Source organism: Cryptotermes secundus, unplaced genomic scaffold, assembly GCF_002891405.2.
Source record: "Cryptotermes secundus unplaced genomic scaffold, Csec_1.0 scaffold839, whole genome shotgun sequence".
NCBI lineage: Eukaryota > Metazoa > Arthropoda > Insecta > Blattodea > Kalotermitidae > Cryptotermes > Cryptotermes secundus.
Genome location: NW_019720576.1, coordinates 57,439 through 79,285, shown reverse-complemented (window position 1 = coordinate 79,285; position 21,847 = coordinate 57,439). Strand labels below are relative to the sequence as shown.

Sequence of the window (21,847 nt, the reverse complement as noted above, 5' to 3'; positions counted from 1 at the left end):
TATATTGTCACGTGTATTAGTGACTAAAGACTACGTCCTCGGACATAGAAAACACTGTTCCTGTAGTGTTGGCTGAGTGTGTGTTGCGGGCGTTGTCTAGCAACGGCCGATGTTTACAGATTCACTGCTTAGCAACGGGTCTATATGCTCCTATATAAAGGTTCATTTATGGCCTTGTATAGAACATGGTCCGTTGGATAAATATATGTGAAAATTGGAATTGCTCGACAAGATTTAGTGGAAGTATCGTATATCGTATTTGAAGAATATCAGGCCAGCGGTAATATGTAAGGAAAAATTGCTCTTGTGCATGAATTAATATGAGAAGTGGAGGTACAGCTCCTCCAATTTTCACATCGGCATTATTATAGATGGAGGTGAGTGGTCAGCTCCACGCCCCTACCGCTTTAATCCCAGAGGAACAGGTCCCGGTACCCACTGGACAAGAGGTTAGGTGGGCTCCAGAGCCCCTCTGGAGGTTATGGAGAAAGGAAAGATCTTGCCCCTGTGGGAATCGAATTCCAGCCGTTCAGTCCGTAGCCCGTCGCCCCATCCCCAGCGTGTGCGTGCTAACGCCAGATCACGGAAAGACGCGCGAACACGGCTCCACACAAGGCGTCCCTTCTTTCTTTGTAAAGAACACTTTCAAATCGAATTACATCGGCTGTAGTAAACTCTGTTCGTCATGTGAGTATGAGTATACGGAATAAAACACGGACCTGTGTCTAACCTACAGCCTTTATGTGTATTGTGTTTCGGGATGGCTGATACTTGGCGAAATTCTGCTTCAGAGAATTGTGGTGCATGTAGCGTGGTTGGATAAAAAAATTAGTGCAAGAAACCTAAGATGAAGGGTAAACTCTTCTGGGATATAGCGCCGTGTAGTCCGTTGAAAGTCAACCGACGTTTCGGAGGAATATAGCGCCTCCATCTTCGGAGTCGAAAAATAAGGCGAGTAAGAATTTTGTTTGGTACCTGCTTTCGCACCGATTTCTTGCTCTGCTTATACTTTGACCCGGAATATGGAGGTGATATGTTCCTCCCGAAACGTCAGTTGACTTTCAACGGACTACGCGGCGTTGTATTCCAGAAGATAGTACTCCTCATAACCGCGGCTGTGATAAATTAAAGTCCTACAAAACGGCACTGGGATCAATATTTTGGTCATCACATAGAACAATGAGTGAGTACTACCGCTTCAGGGTAGCGTGGTGCCTCCAGTTTCAAGGTAAAAGAAAGCATTATGTTTATTTGAACCGTGTTTCAGTATGGCTAACATTTGACGAAATACTCTTCGAAAGATTAACTCTTGCTTCTGCAGCCAGATTTCTGTAGCGTAGTTGGGTTTCCAAAAACTGATTTGTATAAGATCGGTGTTTTCACGGCTGTGAGATTCTGCGTTTACACCGTCTTGCAAGTGAGTACAAACGTTTGGAGTAATACTGTGCCTCCATCTTCAGGGTAAGAAGCCATTAGGTTCCTCCAGAACGTTGGTACTCACCAGACTACGCAGCATCAAAATGCATTAGACCACAATACGAAGAAATTAGGCCCGATACCTGCATATCTGTTTCAGGGTAACATAATGCCTTTATCTTCAGGGTAGAAGAAACCATTTTGTTCTTCCGGAATAGTGCATTCACCTACCAGACCACTGAGAAGAGAAAAAGATGCACTGATTAACACCAAGGGCAATAGGAGTGTAACATGGCAGAGACAGCATCTGCACAGCCCGTGCAGCTCAGTAGCTGGTCTGCAGCGGTCCACTCACCCGACAGCGGAGCAGAACCTAGCAGTCATGAAGGTACCGTAAGTTGGCATGAAGGCTGCGATGACGCTGAACACGGCGTTCACCCCGAGCGCCGACAGCAGGGTTCTGCGGCGCCCCATGCGGTCTGACAAGTTGCCCCACACAACCCCTCCCACCATCATGCCCAGGAAGGTAATGCCGCCTGCAACAGATTCACAAGACACAAGTTTCTACGGAAAGTTGGTGGGCACTGGGTCGATCAAGAAATTATTTGCAATTATGGAACCCTCATTTGGTCCCTATTTCGGAATCAGTTGAATTCACTTGACATCTTTATATGAAATACTTCGAGGAGCCACTTCATTACTATCCTGCTATCGACGTTATGTCTGTTTGAGAATTTATGACAACCCATTTAATTATTATTCAGACCCCTCACAAAATCAGTTGAAGAGTCAAAATTATGAAGCTCTTCATTACTTAATTCTTTCTTACGTCCGAATATTTTCCTAAACACTTTGCCCATATATGTTATCCCTGCTTTATAGGAAGTTAGAAGTGAAAAATTTCTTTCAAACTTTCCACAATTTTCACAAGATTTGATTGGAATCCACAGAGGAGCTTAATCGGTATAAATATTATACTTTGAGATGGACAACCACGAAATATAGGTTAGAATCCGGGCAGGGGAAAGAGTTTTATCTCTTCTCCGCTGCGTCCAGACAGGTGCTGTGGCCCACCGACCTCCTAATCCGATGACTACCGGCATGTCGAAGCTGACCACTCACCTCCTTCTAGATATACCTCCACTCTCCCATACGTTTTCATGGCGTGGTGCTTAATTAAGCACTGGAACACATGTACCTTTCTTTTAGACTCAACAACTTTCATTTAAAACTTTTCCAATGTGGCTCATATTTCAAGAAATAAGAAGAAAAACAGTATGTGATTCTGCATTCGCAGCAAATGAACACTAATATGGCTGAGGTGCGCAGTGCCTCAGTAGAATACTTACTGAGCCATGTTTTCTGAGACGCGTTGATGCAGAGCTCGACCTCTGCGCTGGGCAGGATGAAGGGTATAACAAGGAGCTCCGCGGCGTCAGCGACCAGCCCCAGACCGGATACTAGCATCAGCAGCCACTGCGAGTAACCGCACCCGGCCTGCCAACACATGTCACTCGCTGCTGAACTGATTCTTTGTAAAGCCATATTGCCACTGGAGGCACCAAGTGTGTGCTGTCCACTACGCATGTGTACGTGAAGGACATATTTCAACATCCTCTTGTACTAGTTAAAGCTAAAGCTATTCCTGTAAGAGGCCGTGAAGTTTGTCAGACATCGAGGCTCCCACATTTACTAGACAGTCGGCTCACAGATGGCGGTGAGTTTGTCAGCCTTACACGCCGGCCACTCTTTACCCCCCAAGAAGATTCCTGGTACTCATTTCTGTTAGAAGCTGAGTCGACCTCAAGGCCATAGTGCGGCTAGGATTAGATCAACTGAAAAATTTAATGACCTCATCGGGAATCTAACCCGCGACTTTCCGGCTTATAGCATAGTTTTTCAAGCAACTACGCTACCGCGTGCCCCCGTCTTGCACTGGTTACTTATCTCATTTGCGTAGACAGTTTTTATTGTGAAACTTCTTCTTGCGTTCGTAGACTCTTGGTGTGCTACCATGTCAGTTTTCGTAGCCTTCACATCCGCATGTTTCGACCTTATATGGTCATCATCAGGCATATAAACAATTACTTCACTTGATCTATATTCTGGTATATAACGCCTTGTAATCCGTCAAAAGTAAAGCGACTTTTCAGAGGTCATGTAGGCTCCATATTCAGGGTCGAAGATCAAGCCAAAGAAGCAACCAGCGTGAAGCAGGCAGCAAGTAGAGCCATAGCTATGAGAATCTCAAATCCTACATAAAGTTCCTCTGTGCGGAGACAAGGACTGGATTTCCTATGTCGGATTTCGGTCAAATTCGATATATCGCACTTCTGTGTATTAGGTTCGAGCTTCATTTATTTTAACAGGGCAGGTTGATTCAAGCGGCGACTCTTCGGACTTGTATTCGGGAAGTGCTCAGTTCGAATCTCGACCAAGGTACCGACTAGCCTGAGGTTTTTCGTGGTTTTTCTCAGTGTCTCCAGGGAAATGCCCCGATATTGTCTTAAAAATTAGGCCTTATCGCTTTATTCTACCCCCTTTCCCCCTGTCCATCCATCCGATGCACCTTCATTAAATTATCTACTAATACATTCACTTTAATTAATTTTAAGGTCCGCTGTCGTTTGTTTCTACGTAGTCCTATATCTTTAGAGTCACTTAAGGATTCTGATGGAAGCTGACAGACTTATTCTAACTTGTATGGGTATTGCACTGCAAATATTTCGCCCCCTTCAGTTCCACTGCACACACAGTCGAGTCTTATAGGATGTGTTTAATTACGACGTGGAATGCGCTGACTTCTTGTACTGCGGGCAGTGGGCGTAACTGCACTGAAAAAACTGGCAGCAGGCCAGGGCAATGCACATTCTTCTGTCCATTAATCACGGGCGTCAGATGTTTCGGGCCCCATCTCAATCATAATCTTCGTACTCATTGATCCCGAAATTTACAGACATCGTGCCAGTCACTAACGTTATGTAAGGCTCGTGATTTTAGTCAGATGAATGAAGGTTGTGATAACGGAATAAATACGCTCTCAATTCAAATGAACCAACGGATTTACTTTAAATGCACGGATAATTCACAATGCCTTCCTTTAAACTAAATTTTGAAGATGATTTTAATAACAATAATAATAAATTTTACGAAGAAATCGTTATTTGGCACAGGAAAACTTTACTTACTTATCCTCAACCACACGAAGGAATTTCGTATTTATTTACTGAGGAGCTGTGGAAATCTACAAAAGCATTCGCTGTGAATGTGGCAGAAGCAACATTGGCGAAACAGGCAGACCTCTGGCCTTGCGGCTCCGGGAACATAGGCATAACCTCAAAGAAGGTCTTCTAGAAAAATCTAAACTAGCCCAACATGCCTATGAAGAGGGACATAGGGTAGGCTGGGATGAAGCTAAGATTTTGGATATTGAAAGCCACATGAGGTATAGTAAATACAAGGAAGCGGCCCATATGGCATGCTCGGCCAACCCAATTAGCCAACCCAGTTTGGACTTTTCTCCCATTTGGATCCCCATTATCAGCAATGAAGTCACCAATTCACATATAAGAGCTGTATGACATGATATATGTTTTTATTGATTTCTGTTAGGTCCTGAATTAGATAGATGTGATTTACTCCATTGTTGACGCTAGTTAGACACTATTAGTTTTTTACTAGTTCTCCTTTCTAGTCCATGCCGTGGGGTCATGGACCTGGTTATTAGTTTGGTTTCGGGACATGAATTTCTAAGGCTCTATCTATCCTGGTTCCACGCTTGTACGTGTTTGGAACAATGCTCTCATGGACTTAGCCTGGTTTCAGGTATTTATAAACTTTGTGTTTTGGGACATCGGTTGTCCAGTGGTTGAGGCTACCTCTTTCTAAGACACCCAACAGAGTAGGTGTTTTCCCTCACCTGAGGACAGAAACAGATCCAGTTTCCGAAACGTCGTGTTTTTCTTAGTTATCTTAAGAACCAGGACGATGGATAAAGTCCGAAACCCCAATATCTCTCTGTGTTGTACACCATCGTCAGACTCCTATAGTAACTACTCTAAATTAAATGTCTCGAGTATTTAGTTTTGTTTCGCATAATTCAACAGACCGTGTTTAACATAAAGTCGAAAGTGAGTATCGATTTTCTCAGAATGGTTCGTCGCACAAACTGCAGGCTAGATCTCACAGTTGTACAGGATGTACGTACAACTTTCATTTGAATCATTTATCGACTTAATGAATGTTTTAACTAGATAGAAAGAAAACAAGTTTCGATTCGTCTGAGACAAAATAACGTCATTACTGATAAAGTAGACATACGTAAAATCGCAAACAAAAATCCGTGGTTTTAGTCCGCAAGCGAACTATACCGACCGAGCGACCGCCGCTTGTCGGCGAAGTTAGTGCCAACTTTAGCGGATAAAGTGTGTCCCGTGGTCAGTGCAACGGATCCCGAAGGCCGTTAATCTCGGTTTTGTAGACCGGAGCCGCTATTTCCTTGAAACAACTCCTCAGTTATCATCACGAAGCTGGGTGTACCCCGTTTCAGACCCGCTATTTTTTCAGAAAAAAAATCTGGTAGCGCCTGGAATTGAACTCGGGACCTCTGTATCTGTAGCCAGGAACACTTGACCACTAGACCACAGAGGCGGTGTAAAATCGCAAAACACGCTTTGAAAAGCAGATTTAGGTACAACTTCGCATTCTTTCCATTTCAGCAGTTCAGTGCTGCCAATTAAATAACGTCCGGTCACACACAAACGTATTGACCTTCCTACATTTGAGTTGAGAGAGTTTTATGTCTTATAATTAATAATTTGGAGTAAGGATAGCTGAGTCGGTATATCAACGGACTACAGGCTTGATGGCCTTGGTTTCGATTTCCGGCAAGGGCAAAAGATTTTATTTTTCTACTCTTAAACGTCCAGACCGGCTCTGGAGCCCACCAAGTGTCTTATGCAATAGATAACGTGGGATAAAGCGACCGGGGCGTGAAACTGCCAAGAATGGTGGAGCAACACCTCCACTTCTTCTAACGTCTTCATCGCGTGGTGCTTAATTAATTAAACAAAGGAACAAGTTTAACTTACCTTTACCGTTAATCAGTAATTTATTGAACGAAGGACTTTTCGTTTATTAGATACATGCCCGGTATTGTGAACTGTATATTATGAATGCTGATGTGCACATCAACGAGTTACCGAATTTCTGTAGGCCACCTCTTCAGTCGGCTGCTATCTGACCTACGCTGAACTCCTGTATAACTGCTCACGTCAAACTACTCTTTGTCTGTTCTCCATAAACTCAACGTTTTCTCTTGTCTGCACGCCACTGCCTTACCTGTCTGATTGCATCCTCATGGAACTGTGCCAGCACCGACACGTCAGAATCTACGTAGTCCATGAGCTCCTCTTCACCCCCATCGCGGGGGGCGACGCTGCCTCCCGCCTGCCGGTCCTCGTCAGTATACGACATGCCTTCAGTGCTGCGCACCAGAGCGGCCGACTCTGAGTAAGACGTTCCGCCCCCACTGCCCCCTGCACCTCCCATTCCGTGCCGTCCAGGCATCTGGAGCAGCCCAGGTCATCTAGAGAATTCAGAGGCCTAGGTCACAATCACTGTCGCCATTTTCGTATTCTGCATCGTCTCTCAATACTCCAGGTTTCCAAAGAACGCCTGCACTGATTCGTGGTTTAAATTTGGTTCTCCACTCAGTGAAAATAAACGTCATGAAAACAATGAACAAAGCACTGAACCGACAAGTAAGGACATAAACTTCAAATTTCTTAACGTATCGTAGTGCTCCTTCCAACACTTCGAGAAATGAACAGAAATGTTAGAACATTTCAAAACATTGAGCCTAACATTTTTAAGAATTGTCGAGGGATGTTCTACTAGTAGATCAGTTAATTTCGAAGTCAAAAGTATATGGAAGAAAGTAACTATTTATTCGAAAAATGGAAGTGTAGACAAAAAGAGCTGATCACAGTGTTCGTGCGGTTCGAGGCATGAACTGTTTTCGGTCGCTTGAACGCTGAGATCGTGGGTTCGAATCCCACTCAAGGCATGGATGTCTGTGCGTGCGTTTATTCTGTGTTTGTGTTGTCCTGTGTGTAGGGAGCGGCGTTGCGACGGGCTGATCCCCCGTCCAAGGAGTCCTATCTAGTGTGTATACGATTGAGAAACTGAAAAATCAGCCAAGATCCAACAAAGGGCTGCAGAGCCATTGATGAATGAATGAAGACAGAGAAGTGACGAACTTAATAGACCCTCCCCAAGTTTTGCGAATGCGCCTAAAAACTCGTGCACACAAGCCGCAAACCGGAAAATCCGCGTACCGTAATCGGGTTAATATACAGGATGGGGCGCAGAAACTTCCTTTTTTTTTGAAGGCGAATAAAAGAAAAATTATTGCTGATAGACGAAATTTATGTTTAGCTAATGAAAGAACATACTTTAAAGTTTTAAATCATGTAATCTTAAACAAAATATCTTGAAGGTGGTGGCCACCGTTTTCTGAAGTTCCCTTCTGCACGTTCCAACATGTGCACCGGAATTTGGGCTACTTCCTGCCGAATAACATTCTTCAGCTGAAGCAGGTTTGTGGGGCGATGTTTAAAAACCTCTGCCTTGAGGTATCCCCATAAAAAATTACAGGGCGTTAGATCAGGTGAGTGCGCTGCCCACGGGATGTCGCCTCGAAGCGAGATGAGCCGTGTACCACCACAGGTACACCGCGCAACAAGAAGCGAAAAAAGAGTCCGGAATACTACAGTTCTGTTCCTAGCAAGGGCTGAGACTTTTCTCTCACTTAAGGGGCCCACACACGTACGAGTCTGGCTCGAGAGTCCGACTCGGCTCGGGTTCCAATGAGCCAAACTCGTCCGTGTGTGGCTCGCAAAGTTGGGAGTCAGCTCATGCGTCTGTGGTGAAATTAATCCGAGCCAAGCTCGCCGAGCCAGACTCGTACGTGTATGGGCCCCCTTAGACCGATTGTGGGGCCCATTTGGTCTCCTAGCTAAGGGGTACGAGGGGTTATTTTGACGTAGGTAAAGCGGCCGAAGCTGGAAACTGACGATTCACCACCAACTACTTTCAAGGTTAATGCGTGGAGCTTTATGTCGAATCACCCTATACGCCTTTATGCCCTGGCGCTTTTGTGCTGTAATTTCATTTGATCCGGAAAATTCATGCTGCTAGGTGTTACTTAAGACAAGCCGAAGTCAAAGTAAACATGTATATGCCGTGACGATAGTAACCGGATTTGTTGGCTTTGGAGAACAGCATTGAAAATCGATGAGCATGGCTAGAAGGTGCTGCCACCTGGCGGTGAATATTAAATTTCTTCGTGACTGCAATTGGCCACAACTGACTGGCTGTTGCCATATGTATATTTTGCGGGCAGAGAGCATTAAATAAGGACCCCGCATTTACCGCAGACGGGAAATTCAGAAACGTAGATCAACATGTTTATCTGAAGAATTATGTGAAACGTTTCTGACCAACTTCCTCTCATGTATTTTCTATGCATTTTCTCCTTCGTGTTGTGTTCTCCTTGAAAAATTCATGCGTACTTAACTGGCAAATAAAGTCGCACTTTTATATTGTGCATCTTGTTTTGTCGTAACGATATAATGAGGTAACATATCCGTCAACAAAACAAGGAAAATTGCATCGCATTTAAAATCAATATATCATAGATTGAATTTCGTTTTTTACTGCTACATTTTTCTGTCCTCATGGGACCATAATTAAGCAGCGTATACAATAAATGCGAGACATTAATTAACTGTATTATGTGTATTATATATACTGCCTGTTGATGGTCCCATGAGGGCCGAAACATGTAACGGTAAACAATATAATTCATTTCCCATATTATTTTAAAATTACGTGATAATTTTTTAACATTGTCGAATTTAGATATTTATAAAGAAATAGCACCAAGGTAACATATCGAGACCGGACATCACTAAACAAGAAATATTTGAATACTAACTACTACTTGAATATCAAATCATAAGGGCTATATAAACACACAACACATTGATTAGTCTATAATCGATTTCTGAATGCCGTTCTGGAAGTGCGTAACTGTCACGTGAATAAGATTATTTAGTTTATAATCTATAAGATTTTTCCTTCCTCATTTTAGTTACCCTTCACTTATTAATTATTAATTATTATTAATTATTAATCATGATCAATTCATATTTACTTCCCAGAACATCGAGGGCTTCTTTAAGCAAAAATCCGCGATCCCACCGGGGCTCGTCCCGAATTTTGGAATCAAATGCTGTGACCTATAGACTTCGCTAGGAACTAGAAATTCCATAGTAAAATATTGCTTGATGCTAACTATGTGACTCCGTGCAGTGTGATTTCGGTAGTGCTATTAGTCAGGATTCTTATTGGAAATAAATGAAAGTTAGTGGCAGTGACACATGTGAAGTATCAAACTCCGATTATACGAAGAATCCACGTATTGTACTGGTGCACGCGTTGCGGCAGGGATAGCTCAGTCACTGCAGTGACTAAGCTACGAACTAGACGATTGAAGAGTCAGGTTCGATTCCCGTCAGGGCAAGAGACTTTGCTCGCATCCACAGCGTCTAGACCGGCTCTGCGGCCCAACCAACCTCCTGTCCAATTGGGTGACGAGGCCCCTTTCAGCGGAGGCAAAGTTGCCAGGTCATGAAGCTGAACACTCACCTCTATCTAGTGCCGACGTTAAAAATGTTTGGAGCTGTATCTCCACTGCTCCATACATCATTGCGTGGCACTTAATCAAGCACAAGAGCAACTTTACCTTAACTGGAGTATACGTATCTCCTTTCTTGTTTTGAGTTATTTTCTGTGCAGAGCGAAGTTTTCTATGAGCCGATCCTTCGCAACAGTAACCCATAAGAGAATGTAAAAGTTGAATCGTGTTATTATTAATTTCAGATCCGTGATACCTGATGAATTTAAGAAAGCAGCGAGTGAAACTACTATGCAAATTTCAGAAGTTTATTTCAATGTCTTCAGTAATAAATGACTTGTGTCCTTGTATTCAGATCAGAATGAAATTATTCGAAAATGGCTCAGTCTGACTCGGGTTGCATATCTGTGGTAAGATCAAATGAGCTGTGGCCTATATATTGCCAGCTTTATCCATAACTCGCTACACCCTACAAGTAGTCAGAACCCTCTAGAATCAATTAGTATTTATTTTTATATGAAAGTCAAAGCAAGGGTCGAAATAACGGCCGGGGATTCACCGTCGCAGTCCCGGTAGAGGCAAGATTTTCCTCTCCTCCACGTCTTCCATACCGGTTCTGGGGCCCACCCAGCGTCCTATCCAGTGGGTATCGGGGGTTCATCCCCCGGGAGTTAAGTTGCAGGGGCGTGAAGCCGACCACTCAATTCCAGCTAGTGCCGAGGCTAAGAAAACGTGAGTCTACACCTCCACTCCTCCATACATCTACATGACGTAGCACTTAATTAATTAGGCACAGGAACAACTTTACCATCTACCTGTATGTGAGAACTAAACATCAAGCGATGGATTGTTGCAGTCGGTAAAGTCGTGACTGAAACAAATGAATGCCTATGAACTACGTAATGGTCGCTGTTGAAGAAAAAGAGAGGCTAGGTTTCTTTGACGAAGAGTGTGTCTTACAAGCAATGTCTGCTGAAAATGTTACATCTCTAAGGAGCTGCATAACGTTAATCTTTAAGTTATTAAGGTTAGATATTTTTGACGAATTTATTTCAATAATTTTTATTGAATTTCCAACAGACCTTACGCTAGTCTACAACTTTAATGGCAGAGAGATTTGGATAAAATAAAAGTTGAAAAACAGATCCTAAATCACAGCTAGTGAGTTGGCAGTCATGAGACGAATTGTGAAATATTCATATAGAGAATACAAAAATGTGCAAGCCAAAACAAAGCCCTAATCAACCATGACCAGTATTTTGAACTAAAAAAGAAAGAGACTTTCCACTCTGACGCACTGCAGGCAGACACACCCGAAATCAATTCTGAAGTAAATGTATAGCACGTGTCAATGTTGAAAGATGAATGGAGTCTGAAAAATATGAAAGAATTGTGATGAAACTAGTTTTAATAGAACGCTGTGGCGCAGACTGGAAAACGCCAAAAATATGCGGCACATCATTATTACGCGCATCCAACTGGAAAGGAGGGGGCGATATGCAGAGGAGGTTCTTCCCCTTTTTGTAGTGAAGAAAAGAAGAAGAATAAGATGATGAGAATTTACTTAATGGGTGGATATTCAAGTTCTAATAAGAAGTCATGCAATTTTGGAATTCTCTTCACTTGAACGGGTGTAGTTTCAATACAAATGTGACACAATATTTTCCCCGGAGATTGACTAACAATTATTTTCACGAAAGAATCACGTTTTCTTTTTTATTTCCTTCTCTACAACACGGAGGAATTTCATGACTGTCCGACGAGGAGCCGTTTCACTGTACAGTACTTGTTTGATTGACTGCAAATTGATAATGGACGCGCGTCATCTGTAACTTGCGCATGCGTTAAGACAGTTACAAATGAATGGACCTCAGTAAAAATAGAACTTCTCTCACTAGTTAAAATTAGTGTCTGCAATGATGTCGGGATTAAGGCTCTATCCTGTCACGCCATCTTTCGACGCTATATGAACTGAGTTACTGACCCTCACTCACTCACTCACTCACTCACTCTCTCTCTCATTCATGAAGCTGACCCCTTCTTGAGAAGCCGCCAAATGTGCAGCTACTCAAGATATTCCCAGCATTTTATGAAACCCGAGGGTTCATTACCGTGTTCACAAGAGCCCTCCATTGGTCTCTATCCTGAGACAGACCAATCCAATCCATACCATCCCATCCTATTTCTCTGAGATCCATTTTAATATTATCCACCCACCTACGCCTTGGTATTCCGAGTGGTCTCTTTCCTTCTGGCTTTCCCACCATTATCCTATATGCATTCCTCTTCTCCCTGTTTGTGCTACATGCCCTGCCCATTTCATCCTCCTTGACTTGATCATTCTACTTATACAGTACTTGGAGAAGAGTACAAGTTATGAAGCTCCTCACTGTGCAGTTTTCTCCAACTTCCTGTCACTTCATCTCTCTTCTCCTCAACACCCTGCTCTCAAACACCCTCAGTCTATGTTCCTCCCTTAATGTCAGACACCAAGTTCCACAACCATACAGAACCACAGGCAAAATTATAATTTTGTATTTTCTAATTCTTATGTTTTTAGACAGCAGACCAGAAGACAAAAGGTTCCGAATTGAATTATAATAAGCATTACCCGAGTTCAGTCTCTTGTTAATTTCCTTCTCTGTCAGGTTTCGATCTGTTATCGTCATTCCCTACTGAACTGTGCCACATTTTCAAAACATCTGTTTCCTATCTTTATGTCATGATTTTGCCCTGCATTTTGGTGACGAGACAGTAACATATACTTAGTTTTCTCTGTGTTTACTTCTAGACCGACCTCCTTACTAGCGTCTATTAAAGTTTGTGTTTTTCTTCATGGTATCTACATTATCACCCAGTAGATTCACATCATCGGCATAGGCCAACAGCTGATGTGTCCCGTTTAGTTTCAGTCCCACCTGGTTTCCCTGGACCTTCCTATTCTAAGGCAAAGTTGAAAATAAGTGGCGATAAAGCATCTCCTTGTTTTAGACCATTCCGTAAAAAAAATTATCGGACAAATGTTTACGGACTTGGACTTTACTATACATTTCTCTTAAACACATTTTATCAGCCTATATAGTTTCATGGGTACCACAAACTCTATCAGAATATTGTACAATACTTCCCTCCTGACTGAATCATAGGCTTTCTTGAAGTCTACAAATAGCTGATGTACTGTCTCATCGTACTCCCATTTTTTCTCCAATATCTGACGAATTCAAAAGATTTGATCTGTAGTTAATCTGTTACATCGAAACCCACACTGATGATCCCCAATACTTTCATCTATATATGGACTTAACCTTGAGAGAAGAATATTGGATAAAATTTTGTATGAAGTTGCTAGCAGTGATATCATTCGATAATTACTGCAGTCAGTTTTATCACCCTTCTTGTGAACTGGTACAATAAGAGATTTCTTCCACTGCTCAATCAATTTCTCCTTGGAAATACAGTTAATTAACTTATGGATCTTTTTTTCGCCCCTTGGCGTTATAGCCCCAGTAGGCCTAGGCCTACCTCCATGAACTTCTCCGTTCACTTCGGTTTTTCTAGATCTTAACTTTCTGTAGAACTCCTTGGGCGGATGATCAGCTCGTCGCAAGGCCTCTACCTGTACATAAACACAGAAAAACGCACACAGACAAACTAAACATCCTTGCCCTGAGTGGGATTCGAACCCACGATCCCGGTTTCTAAGCGAGCAAAGACAGTACATGCCTTAGACCGCTCGGCTACTGTGACCGTGCCGGTCACGATCCTGCCTGGATCAGTTCTGCCGTAATTTGACCACTACCTGGGGATTTATACCTTTTCAACTTTGCAATAATAAAATCAACCTAAAAATGTCTAGGATTAGCTACTAACGACTCAGCCGGAGTTACTGACAGTGTCACTAAATAAATTTAAATTAAACGGAAGAATATAGGGTTACTTCTTTACCCGAAAGTTAAGTACTGAGGAAACTGACGCTACGCGACAAGTTGACTGTCAACGTCATATTCTTCTCATTTTTAGCATTTTGGTTAAAATAACACTTTAGTCGTTTTACGATATCCCTAATATGCAGGAGACGTTGCGTCAAGAAGCTTTAGCTTTTATGGTGTGGATTCTTTTTGATGTTCGAAAGAATTGGCAAGCGAAACGTGCCTCGCCATATCTCACAATTAAAACCCAACTACTCATGGTATTTCCAACAGTGAAATTATGTCACTATAGAAGATTCTAATGGACAAATGTGTATTTAAATAAAAACTAGCATCGAATGTGTTCATATCCATTGTAAGCAATTTTACACTAACCAATACAGAACCTCTAAGAACAGCTGTCCCCAAATACTCAATGAAGATATTAATGCCCTATCGCGTCTTAAAGTCACAGAGTACTATTTAGTACTTCTCATATTTGGGATGACGCTGGTTCGATTCCTGGTCCAGATCAACCCTCTAGCATGAGAGTTTTTCAAGCAGATTCAGAGAGAACACATTAAAAGAAGATGTGCCTGCTCCCTACATCAAAGATAGTCGCGACATTTGACTATAATTCACAGAATTTGATAAATCGTTGTTGAACCAAGCAGATATTAATGAAACTCCGTGAGCACTTTTCTCCTCCCGATCAATAAGACTGACATTTAAACACACACCCACTGTACACCACAAGGTGGAGCCCCGCTCGGGGCGCACGGAACATTCACACGCGACCTCCAGTAGCACACGGCCGACTGCGAGTAACGTGCCCCTCGCGAGGGGACGGGTTATATGTGGCCAGTTTATGTGCGCGGGCACATGGCACTGGCAAGCTACACTCTTATAGGGGAAGGAACATATACAGCTGATACACAACTACAGGGGACTGGAGAAGAAACACCAGGAAACTGGAGATACAGCTGATGCACAACTACAGGGGACTGAAGAAGAAACACCAGGAAACTGGGGATACAGCTGATGCACAACTACAGGGGACTGAAGAAGAAACACTGGGAGACTGGGGATACAGCTGATGCACAACTGCAGTTGAATTAACAATTAAAATTAAGAAACTGGGGGTATAAATTATACAAAATTACAATTAACAAGAAACACCATGAAATCAGGGACAGAATTGACATCAGCTATAGGAAAATCTGCAACACATAACAAAACTCGAAGGAGAACCGAAGAAATAACAAAAAGCTGGGGCTGGAGTTGTTTTATAACTACATCGGAAATAACAGTGAACTGCAGGGAACTGGGGGCTACACAGATATAAGCACATGGAACAAAAATATTTGTAGGTAACTGGGGAATAGCGCACAGGCAGAGAAACTACTGGGAAAAAGATTTCATGTAAAATAGGAAATTGTATAGGAATCTGAAGATATAAGGGACTTGGAGACAACTGGGACTATAACAGGTAACGTAAAAGTACACGGAAACTGACCAAGAAAATCTGTGGGAAATTGAGTCTGTGGAGGACAGAATATAACGGGAGTACAAGCGTCAAAGTACAACTGCAAGGAAGATAAAAAGAGAATTGTTTGGAATACAGATACAAAGAAGTTGTGTCGAACATTTACAGAAATCTGTAACACGAGAGAGTGAACTGGATCGATTGAGAAGTCGGAAGGAAACTGAACGAGACCTGTGGAACCAGCAACATGAAATGGGACTACGTGAGACTTCAACTGGGCGGATATTTTAACGATTAGTTCACAGGAATTTCGTACGTTAATACAAGGTGGACTTTGCGGAATAGTCGCAGTATTGTGAAGTAGTGACTTCTGCCTCCCGCGTGCCCATGTGCATTCTGCTGGGATTCCGAATGAAGTATAAGCCTGATCAGTTACTGTAGTGGAGACTGAATTTGTATCCGAGATAAACCCACAGACCTGGGACATGCGGAGTGAATTTGCCCTACATATTCACGTGTATACAGATCAATAGATTGCCTCAATTGCTCACGATAAGCGCATTAAGTCAGGGTGTTGGGCCGCGCCACAGCTCAAGCGGTAAGTCGCTGGCTTCCCACCGCGGTGGCCCGGGTTTGGGTCAAGTGGGATTTGTGGTGGACAAATTGGCGCTGGGGCAGGTTTTCTCCGAGTACTTCGGTTTCCCCTGCCAATCTTCATTCCACCAATTGCTCCACAATCACCCTCACCTATCATCTGAGGCTGGTACAATAGGCCACAATTGACCTCAGTACAAGGGATTAGTCCCACCCCAGTAGCAATAAAATGTCAGGGTGTTTGTTACATGTCGATTCATTGGTATGAGAGAAAACAGAACAGTTTGTACTCATTATATCTCATGTAGAGATTGGAAAGACGGCGGTTGAAAATTATCGGTTAATGCAAACATAATAAAACATAAGACGCAAAAAAATCTAATTTTGAGTGAGTGCATTTTAGGTTCTCACAGCGGTCACTATAAGGAGCGCTGTATTCTGGGGTGTAGTGATGTAACCACCAAGAAGCAGGGCGCTTGAGTTTCGAGAACTCCGCCTTTTTATAGAAGGACGTACTTCTGTTGAGAGTTATGAACAAATGGATTTCTTCGAAGCAGCAGAAACGACAAGTTTGCAGTTGAAGTGGACGAGTTAGTGCGAAATGGCGTAGGACTGGGTGTGTAGAAGTGTTGGGACGTCTCCGCGAGGCATTACCTCGCACTCGACCGCAAAAGGGTGAACCTGGCGAGCTGAAATTCACTACGATAATGTAACTGCCCAGTCGCCGCAGCTTCTGCTATGCCATTTAGCTGCAACACAATATTTCACAGGCGAAGCACTTTCTCTGTCCACGGAACGGACTCCCTGTGGTTCCTTTCCAGTCCTTAACTTTAAAGAAACTTGGAAGGTTAAACTCGTAATATTATTAAAGAGTACAATGACAGCATTCTAGTCGTGAGATAAAAACTAAACAATGACGATAGACAAGTGAACAGTGCAGTGGTTTCCCCGAAAAACAAAAGAAAAACTGCCTGATGATGGCCCATGTGAGGCCGAAACATGTTGTAAAGTGAGAAGAAAACATATATAAAACTAGAGACATTGTAGTAATTTGATTACTTTTAGTGTATAAGATATACTTTTAGTGTCTTAATGATATGTTATGATTTTATTAAAGTATTAGTATTAAAGTGACGCTTTTAGTGAGAAACATATTTTACATGTATTTTATATTAAAAATATATTGTTGCATTATTGACAGATGCTTTAATAATAAGAATATTTGGAAGGCTAAATATTTGAAAAATAATTTAATGAAATACAAGGGAATATCTTTCCAATGATCCCCCCAAAAAATGAGTTTGAAAGATGATTCCAACGACAGGAAGTGTGGAATAGAGGTAGAGGTGGGTGAATTACTGTAACTGTGTGATAGTCATGTCTATTCGATAGTTATAGAACACAGTAAGAAAGCATTTTAAATATACGTTCAAAGTTGTTTGTGGACCAACTACCGAATACGCATGTCTGTAATATATTTACAAAAAGGCGCCCACCTCTACATATGCAACAGTACACATTAATGGAACATACTTTCAATTTCGAGGAAGAGTCAGTAAATAGGTCACAAACGGGAGTAAAATGGCTGTAAGGGACGTAATAGGTTTCCTATGCACATCACTAGGTAGCAGCACAGTCCAGCTTCATGACAGTTTAGGTAGCAGACGCGCATGCACATGTTCAGAGGCTGTTTTCAGTAGTCAAAATGGCAAGCGTGCTTGAGGAATATCCTACCGAAGAGCAGCGTTTTGTTGTGCGTTTTTTTGTTGTTGATAAAAGGGCTCGATGCAAAGGATATTCATAAAGAACTGATTTCTGTTTACGGTAGGGAGCGTTTCTCGCGTAAAGCGGTCAATAAATTCTCTCAAGGACGTTCGAAATTCTCGAATGATGAAATGGAGGTGCGGGATTGGCTTGAACAACAGTCAGAAACTTCTATGCTGCGGGTTTCGACGCACTGGTAAAGCGATGGGACAAGGGTATCACTGTTGGTGGAGGATATGTCGAGAAATAAATGTTCTTTTCCAGATTGGGATATCATATGTTTTAAGTTTCATATCAATTTGTGATCTATTGACTGATACTCCCTCGTATATTAATATATTATATGTATGCAAATATCATATCTTCCTTTTTGCACAGAATAAGAATGAATCTACACATTGTATTTCCTAGACAGACAAGAATTACAGTTAAATGATTACAAAATTTACTGCCAGCAAAACGTAGATATTCAGGGTAATGTGTGGCAACTTGGAAGAAAGCTCACACATTTTGATTGGATTTTATATTGAGAATGTGAGCTCCTAAGGAACTGAAACGTCATGGCCAGTACAACTGATAATATCTTCATGGGGAATTAGAAGAGGCTGAAAACCCAGTGGATCTGTAAACAGAGAGAGGTCAACTAAGTTGGGACTTGAACGAAATGGAATTAGAGGCTGCGCCATGGCTCAAACGGTTAGTCGCTGGCTTCCCACAGCGGCGGCCCGGGTTCGATCCCAGGTCTGGTCAAGTGGGATTTGTGGTGGACAAAGTGGCGCTGGGGCGGGTTTTCTCCAAGTACTTCGGTTTCCTCTGCCAATCTTCATTCCACCAAATTCTCCATCATCATAATCACCCGGGGCAGGTACAATAGGCCAATCAGCGGCCGCCGTGCCCCCCCCACCCCCACTAAGAGAAAAAATAGGAATTATAACTGGAAATCTAACATTTTAGGAGTTGGAATATACTTAGCGCCAGAACTAGCTCTCAGGCAAATACTGCAGCTTCATAGACTTTGGTGAGTATGCGGCTAGGAACCGTAAAGACGAGTTCAGTGTGACGCCCTCAGCACCACACATTATATAGCGTCGAAGGGAAGGAAGATTAATGAAAAATGAATTACAAAGAACTTGGAAGAAAGTGGTCAAGACGTAATTTAGTATACTGAGGGAAAACCAGGAAAGCCCTCACTCACGATATCCAGTGTCATAGCCGAGATTCTACCCGTGGACCTCTCGAATACAAGTATACAGCTTTGTTATTTCACCAGCCTGCTCTGAGATTATGAACGTATTATAATGTAAACAATGAGCTCTGGGAAGAATTCATAAAGCCAGTTCCCCATTGCAAGGGCTTCCATTCCTACGGGCTTCATGATTTTAATGCTATATTCAGGAACTGTATGTTTTAATACAGTAATAAAATGCAGTTAAACTCATGAGTTGGCATGCTGGGATCATATGTATGCAGTCAAGGGTTTATATCATGCTCCAGTCAATTTGTCTTACCTAGTTACTTACTTATGGAGCTGAGCCCTTCTTGAGGACCCACGAATTCTGCAGCTACTCAAGAATTTCCCAGAATTTTATAGAACCCGGAGGTTCATTACCGTGTTCACAAGAGCCCTCCACTGGTCCCTATCCTGAGACAGATCAATCCAATCCACACCATTCCATTCCATATGTCTAAGATCCATTTTAATATTGTCCACCCACCTACGCCTTGGTCTTCCCAGCGATCTCTTTCCTTTTGGCTTTCCCACCAATATCCTATATGCATTCATCTTCTCCCATTTGCGCTACATGCCCTTGTCGGCTGTCGGTGACAACTTATTCAATATATTCGCAGCAACTCTCTATATATGGAGGCCGTCCCCTCCATCAGCAACATGAGGACGCGCCATGCCGTTGTGGCAAGGGACCCACCTAACATGGATTGTACTTCCTTACCCTGCGTAAAGCCCAAATTAAGTGCGGTTGGAATTTTCACAAGCGGCTTGTCGTAAATGAATTTTATAGGATATAAAAATGCAAGGCTATTTACGTTTTGTTTGGAACTTTGCCAATGTAATGATTATTTAAGGAAAACAGAAAATCGTTTCCGACTCTCTTCAAAGTAGACCCATCTGCTTTGCGGCAGTGCATTTGTATCTGAGATGAATGGAAATGAGGCTCAGCGCGGGATACTCAACAACAAAGAACTTGTGCTCTGACATTTCTACATCCCAAATCGGAGTACACTGTTCCACCATTTTATCGAGCCCGCAGACCCTCCATTAATTCTGTAGGGCGTGAGATGAAACCCTCCCTGAGCATGACGCAAACCTATCACAGTCAGAGTCACTTTAGCGCCAGTCAGTTCGTCTTGGCGACAAGCCCCTTGACACTTACGACCAGTATTTTTGTTTTTTAACTGAACACTTGCGGTTATAGAACATCCTCTCTCATGAGAGGATGGGTCTGTCGTTTACAGTTGCTGCTGGTTCTCGCCAGCGCAGTCATTCTCAGGTACGAGTCCTGCGGGACTCATGACCATGTTTTACTGTCTCAGATTTGATACTCCCCAAACCTGGGGGACCAGCTCCCCGTACTTATATCCCACAGGAACAGGGTGGCCCGGTTATGCCCCCAGGCACTGGGTTCTCTTTCCCTTGTCTCCTACGGCGCACAGGGCTACCCCGCCTCCACACGGGATATGTTCTTTCATAATTCTTATTGCTACCTTCATTAATTTATTTAGGCCCCATATTCTTCTTCCTCTTATTATTCTACAGTGTTATGGATTGGGTTATCTGACATGTCCAATGTCAGAATTAATTTCTGAAAGGACGAATCTTTTAGACATTTTGGCAGGATTCCTCGGAAGGGATATTGGCCCACCATCGAAGCGTGTGCCTGTACAGGACAATGTAGTGTCCAATTTAACATTGCATGGAATGTAACCTCCGCACCCCTTATGCGCCTTAATGACGTGATGTTCACACAGAGCAAGAGCCGTGTATGCTATTTACTTTAGCGTTACGGATTTAATAATGTTATATTTTAGCGTCCTGTTGCACTGATTTATGTCCATGATTTATTCTGACCGACTTACAGTGCATACATTTATTCACCTTACTCTTCTCTCTTGCACTACATGTTTCGGCACTAAAGTGCCATCTTCAGGTGCTTTTCGATGTACGTCGAACTACTTCATTGCATGTCCTGTTGTCTTTGTACTAAAATAACTAAAATATATATTCGTCATATATATTGATAAATTTCAAATATTAAAAATATTACATCGTACATTATACATTACATATATTACATTACGTACATCGAAAAGCACCTGAAGATGGCACGTTTGTGCTGAAACATGTAGTGCAAGAGAGAAGAGTAAGGTGAATAAATGTATGCACTGTAAGACGGTCAGAATAAATCATGGACATAAATCAGTGCAACAGGACGCTAAAATATAACATTATTAAATCCGTAACGCTAAAGTAAATAGCATACACGGCTCTTGCTCTGTGTGAACATCACGTCATTAAGGCGCATAAGGGGTGCGGAGGTTACATTCCATGCAATGTTAAATTGGACACTACATTGTCCTGTACAGGCACACGCTTCGATGGTGGGCCAATATCCCTTCCGAGGAATCCTGCCAAAATGTCTAAAAGATTCGTCCTTTCAGAAATTAATTCTGACATTGGACATGTCAGATAACCCAATCCATAACACTGTAGAATAATAAGAGGAAGAAGAATATGGGGCCTAAATAAATTAATGAAGGTAGCAATAAGAATTATGAAAGAACATATCCCGTGTGGAGGCGGGGTAGCCCTGTGCGCCGTAGGAGACAAGGGAAAGAGAACCCAGTGCCTGGGGGCATAACCGGGCCACCCTATTCCTGTGGGATATAAGTACGGGGAGCTGGTCCCCCAGGTTTGGGGAGTATCAAATCTGAGACAGTAAAACATGGTCATGAGTCCCGCAG

At 42.6% G+C, this 21,847-nt stretch overlaps 1 protein-coding gene across 1 annotated transcript in view; it reads right to left on the bottom strand.

The window, feature by feature from the left end:
• Positions 1 to 21,847, bottom strand: part of LOC111869665 (synaptic vesicle glycoprotein 2B) — a 65,258-nt gene that overhangs the window by 22,121 nt on the left and 21,290 nt on the right. The window contains exons 2-4 of the mRNA XM_023861353.2: positions 6,757 to 7,003; positions 2,766 to 2,913; positions 1,772 to 1,952 (exon numbers count right to left, since the gene is read on the bottom strand). Coding sequence (XP_023717121.1) covers positions 1,772 to 1,952; positions 2,766 to 2,913; positions 6,757 to 6,984 — 557 coding nt within the window. The 5' untranslated portion in view covers positions 6,985 to 7,003. The remainder of the gene's footprint in view (positions 1 to 1,771; positions 1,953 to 2,765; positions 2,914 to 6,756; positions 7,004 to 21,847) is intronic.